This window comes from Priapulus caudatus, unplaced genomic scaffold (genome assembly GCF_000485595.1).
Source record: "Priapulus caudatus unplaced genomic scaffold, Priapulus_caudatus-5.0.1 Scaffold2055, whole genome shotgun sequence".
Lineage (NCBI taxonomy): Eukaryota > Metazoa > Priapulida > Priapulimorpha > Priapulimorphida > Priapulidae > Priapulus > Priapulus caudatus.
In genome coordinates, this window is record NW_014579116.1 from 6414 (window position 1) to 10874 (window position 4461).

The 4461-nt window shown below is 41.7% G+C and overlaps 2 protein-coding genes across 2 annotated transcripts in view; both read left to right on the plus strand.

Moving 5' to 3' along the window:
* Window positions 1–1463, plus strand: part of LOC106818149 (E3 ubiquitin-protein ligase Bre1-like) — a 4531-nt gene extending 3068 nt beyond the window's left edge. Inside the window, exon 5 of the mRNA XM_014822873.1 lies at window positions 1207–1463. Within this exon, the coding sequence (XP_014678359.1) occupies window positions 1207–1463 (257 nt within the window). The remainder of the gene's footprint in view (window positions 1–1206) is intronic.
* Window positions 1464–1781: 318 nt separating this feature from the next.
* Window positions 1782–4461, plus strand: part of LOC106818150 (E3 ubiquitin-protein ligase BRE1A-like) — a 37155-nt gene continuing 34475 nt past the window's right edge. Inside the window, 1 exon segment of the mRNA XM_014822875.1 lies at window positions 1782–1904. Within this exon segment, the coding sequence (XP_014678361.1) occupies window positions 1782–1904 (123 nt within the window).

The window sequence follows — 4461 nt, forward strand, 5'->3', positions numbered from 1 at the left end:
TCTATTGATCAATAGATGGCGGTCACCTTCGTACACACAACATCACGTCTGAATTCATGGGTAATGCTATCCCTCGGGCGGCGTGAGTTTTTTTCCTAGGTCAATCAAGAACATAGGGCTCTAGCGAGCGCTTCCATTGGGTGATACAAATCACGTGCCTCAAACTCCTGTTTTATGGTGCATTCACTGCATTGTGACCCTAACCCTAACCCTAACTCTAACCCTAACCCTAACCCTAACCCTATTTAACAAAAATAAAAATAAAATTTAATTTTTAATTGTTGTAAAAATTAATTGTTGTTATTAAAATGTTGTAAATAAATCATGTAAATATTTGCGTTAATTGGAAAAAAATGTTAAACGGATAAAGATAGAAAAATACAGAAAACAGGAAAATAATTAGAAAACGGATGTGATTCGTTTAACCGACCTTCCATACTTAACTCTCGTGCTGTACTCGCTAGGCTATTGAGACATACTTGAAGTAAGAATTTTGATTTCTTATTATTTTTTACTGTTTGGGATGGGATGGGATGGGATGGCATGGGATGGCATGGCATGGCATGGGATGGGATGGCATGCGATGGGATGGCATGGCATGGGATGGCATGGCATGGCATACGATGGGATGGGATGGGATGGGATGGGATGGGATGGGATGGGATGGGATGGCATGGGATGGCATGGCATGGGATCGATAGATAGATAGATAATAGGTTTATTGCAAAACTAGTGTTAACAACGTTACAATTAAAATAAATTTTGCAAACAAGATTATATATCATCAGGCAGTATAAAACTGAAATGGATGATATTTACAATAATATATGTCTCATGGTAAGACATAGATATCACTTAAAATGTTGGTTCGTAAAATTATATCACTAAACTAAAAACCATCTTTAGAATATATTATACTAAATTTAAAATAACGTGATACTTAGTCAAAAAATAGTTACAATTAAAATGCGAGAAAAATAAAGATATAGATTCTTACTTGTTGGGAAGGGGGTGATGAAACCTGACATTTTCACCTCGCCGTCGCTTTCAGACAACAGTTAAACGTTGTCGTCACTCCACGCTCTAATCCTGATACTTATCGTCGGTGGTGAACGTACAACATTGTGTATAGCAACGAACCATCCGCCACCGCTCCCTAATCGCGTAGCGTGGAAAAACTGATGACCCTTTGACCTGTTGCGGCAGATGAGAGCGAGGAGCTGACGTCGTTTCTCGAGTCGCTGTCGACGTGGGACCGCAACGAGCTCGACCAGAAGCTGACGCAGCGCGTGCAGTTCTCCGAGCGCGCCGTCGGCAAGGTGATGCAGTGCTTCGACCGGCAGCTGCAGCGATACGAGAAGCTCGTCAAGACGCTGCGGGGAAGCAGCGAGTCGTCACCAGCCGACATCAAGCTCAAGGAAGGTGAGCCGCTGTTGTCTTTGTTGTTGTTGCCAGGGCGATGAGGGCGTCTGCCGAGTGTACGTGTTCGGCCTGGAGGACGTGGTTGGTTGGTGGTTAAACGAGTGGGATTCGTCGCGAAGTAAATTTATGGTTATGTTATAATATAATCTCCCGAACGAATATATGTATATATATATATATGGCTACATCTGTGCAGGAGTGTAGCGTAGCATCTTTACTATGTATATATCACGTGCGTGGAGTTGACGGTTACTTTGTGTTCAGCTAACGGCGAGACGGTTGTGGAGGAGGGGGAGGAGAAGAAGGATGATGAGCAGAAGCAGGAGGGAAAGAAGGAGAACGAGGAGGAGACAAAGAAGATGAAGCCAGCTGACTTTGATGAGGTCGTCAGGGAGGAGATCATCTCGCTGCAGAAGGAGAGCAAGAATCTACATTCCGTTGTGACATCGTTGCACGAAAAACACAGGAACATGTCGCTCAAAGTGCGTCCCTAGTCAGTCGTGATGTGCGAACGCAATATCTTTCGGATGCTAATAGTGGTGTCCATATTATAACTACATTTCATCAATATATTTCGAAACCATTATACATATATGTGGGAGAGAGAGAGCGAGAGCGAGAGCGAGTGAGAGAGAGAGAGAGAGATAGAGAGAGAGAGAGAGAGAGAGAGAGAGAGCACCGCAGCACGCAGACATCGACGCATCTGCATTTTTGGTTGGGCTCAGCCGGCCGCAACTGCAAAGAGCGTCTACGCACATGCACGTGGCACGGACCTACATGCACAGCAACTTAGCCACTGCACAGACACTGCTACGCATCGCAACCACTGCTACAATGCACGCTACACACACACACGACAACATGAACCAAACAGACAAACGAACATAAACACAGCCACATATCACACTTCCTGAAAATAGCAGAGAGAGCAGTAACTACTTACAAATACGTACACTATCAACAGCATGTCTGTAATAACTTTAACTAAGCAGAGCTACATAATAATTACCGAACTCCGCCTACATTCACAAACATATCATACTCAGAGGTACATCAAACGTGACATTCAATATAAATAATTACCATGACCAGTACAGGAGCCGGAGCTGCTACTTGGTCAAACGGGATGTGTGTTTTGCTTAGTTGGCGGTCCCACCGCTCCGATTGCGCTGTCATCCGCAGGGCGTTTTGCCCGACCATGTTGTTCGTGTTGCTTAGGTCTACTTTCTAGATCTGACGGCGTCTAGCCAATGTCTTCGAGTGGGGTCAGCATAGCCTACGTCAAGTCCGATGGTCGATCTGCATGATAGCATCAAAAAACAAATATTAATTTCACGGCGCAACTGAAATCGGAAAAACAGTGTGGAATTGACTGGGTTTCGAACTTGCAGGTGTTTCCTTACTACAGCTGCCAGTTACATACCGAACTATCACTCTAATTCATCAATGACATAAAAAAGAATCAACGAATCTAGTCAAGTGCGATACTCTACGCTGATGCAAGACTATTTGATATCGTAGCCCTCAGGATAGAATAAAAACAACTCTCCCCATCTATTTTTCTTCGGATAAAACATGTAGCAGCACGTGATTCTACAAGTCACCTATGTGAACAGTCCAATTACATGAATAGATATGTCATTGCTACACTTCTATGACCTTTGCCACAAGCATAGAGCCCGTTTGGGTAAACAAGATACCTTGAGCCTCGCAAAATGTCTGATCTGACGGACGCGCGCGCGCGAAGTAAAAACCATATAGACATGCTCCACAATGTTGAAATTTTGTGAAGTTCACATATACTGTAACAAATGCATGGAAATCATGCAAAACCTATTGCTAAGCAACAGCCAACTCACAGAGAAAATGCACGTCATAATTGGCCTTAAGCACTGACAATTCTACACAACGAGCTTTAACACATAACTATATAGTGTCATACTGACAGTCAAGCTTGAGTCAGTTGCACTAAAAACAGTTAACACAACATACAAAATTTAAGCTATCTATCACACGAACATGCATCGCGTTAAAAACATAATATATCTGAAAACCTTAAACATCGACAACTATACGGAATATCGTTTCATAGCAAACAATTCTTCTCACCCTTTAAACAAAATTGAGTAATTGATAAAGTTGTACTATGGTGGTGATGATAATAATCTAAATTTTCAGCAAACGAAAAATCAACATACGTTCGCCGCCATGACACTACCATATAGATCGTATCGAATCATATTTCGCCACGATAGGATCGGAATCATGTGATTATCTATAGATCTATATATATAATTATATACTAGCTGGCGGTTACCCGCGCGCTGTAAAATCCGTGCCATACTAATCATAGTACTTATAATAATGGGACAGTAATACGGAAATGGTAAAAATCGAACAATAAATTGCAGACAATATATATTTAGAATAGTGTAAAAGATATATAAGGCATAGGGCAAAACGAAAAAAGCTGTTACTTATGACATTTATATGTTACAGCAACAACCGAACTTAGAGCTCTGGACCATAAATAGTAATATGGTGTAAATTCACAAAAAGTTAATTAAAGAAGAATGTAGAGAGTTGGACTTTCATTTTGAAAGGCCTCTGAATAAGTAATGGTTTTTAATTTCCGTCAATTCTATGGGGCAAATATGTAGAGATTCCGGCGTCTCAACCTCGAAGCTCCAACCCACGTACAGCTATCCATTGTGAATCGCAGCATAAATAAAAGGATATAGTTATCAGAGCATAAGACAAAATTTTGTCATTATTAAGCTGCTCATAGTATAGGATAAGTCACTGCAACCATGCACATTGACATGAGACATTTTGCCTGTTACGAAATCAGAAACTGCATAAGCTTTTCGAAATGGTACAATGCATTGATGAGATCGTAGCATCTGATACTGAACGTCGAAACGCTGAGTGAGAGTAACCTTCTGAACTGGTGACAACTGGTGCTTGGTTGTGTGGGTTAGTATTGGTTCGTTGCCGACAATACCAGCAGCCGAATGACTGTAGGGAATCTGATTTTTC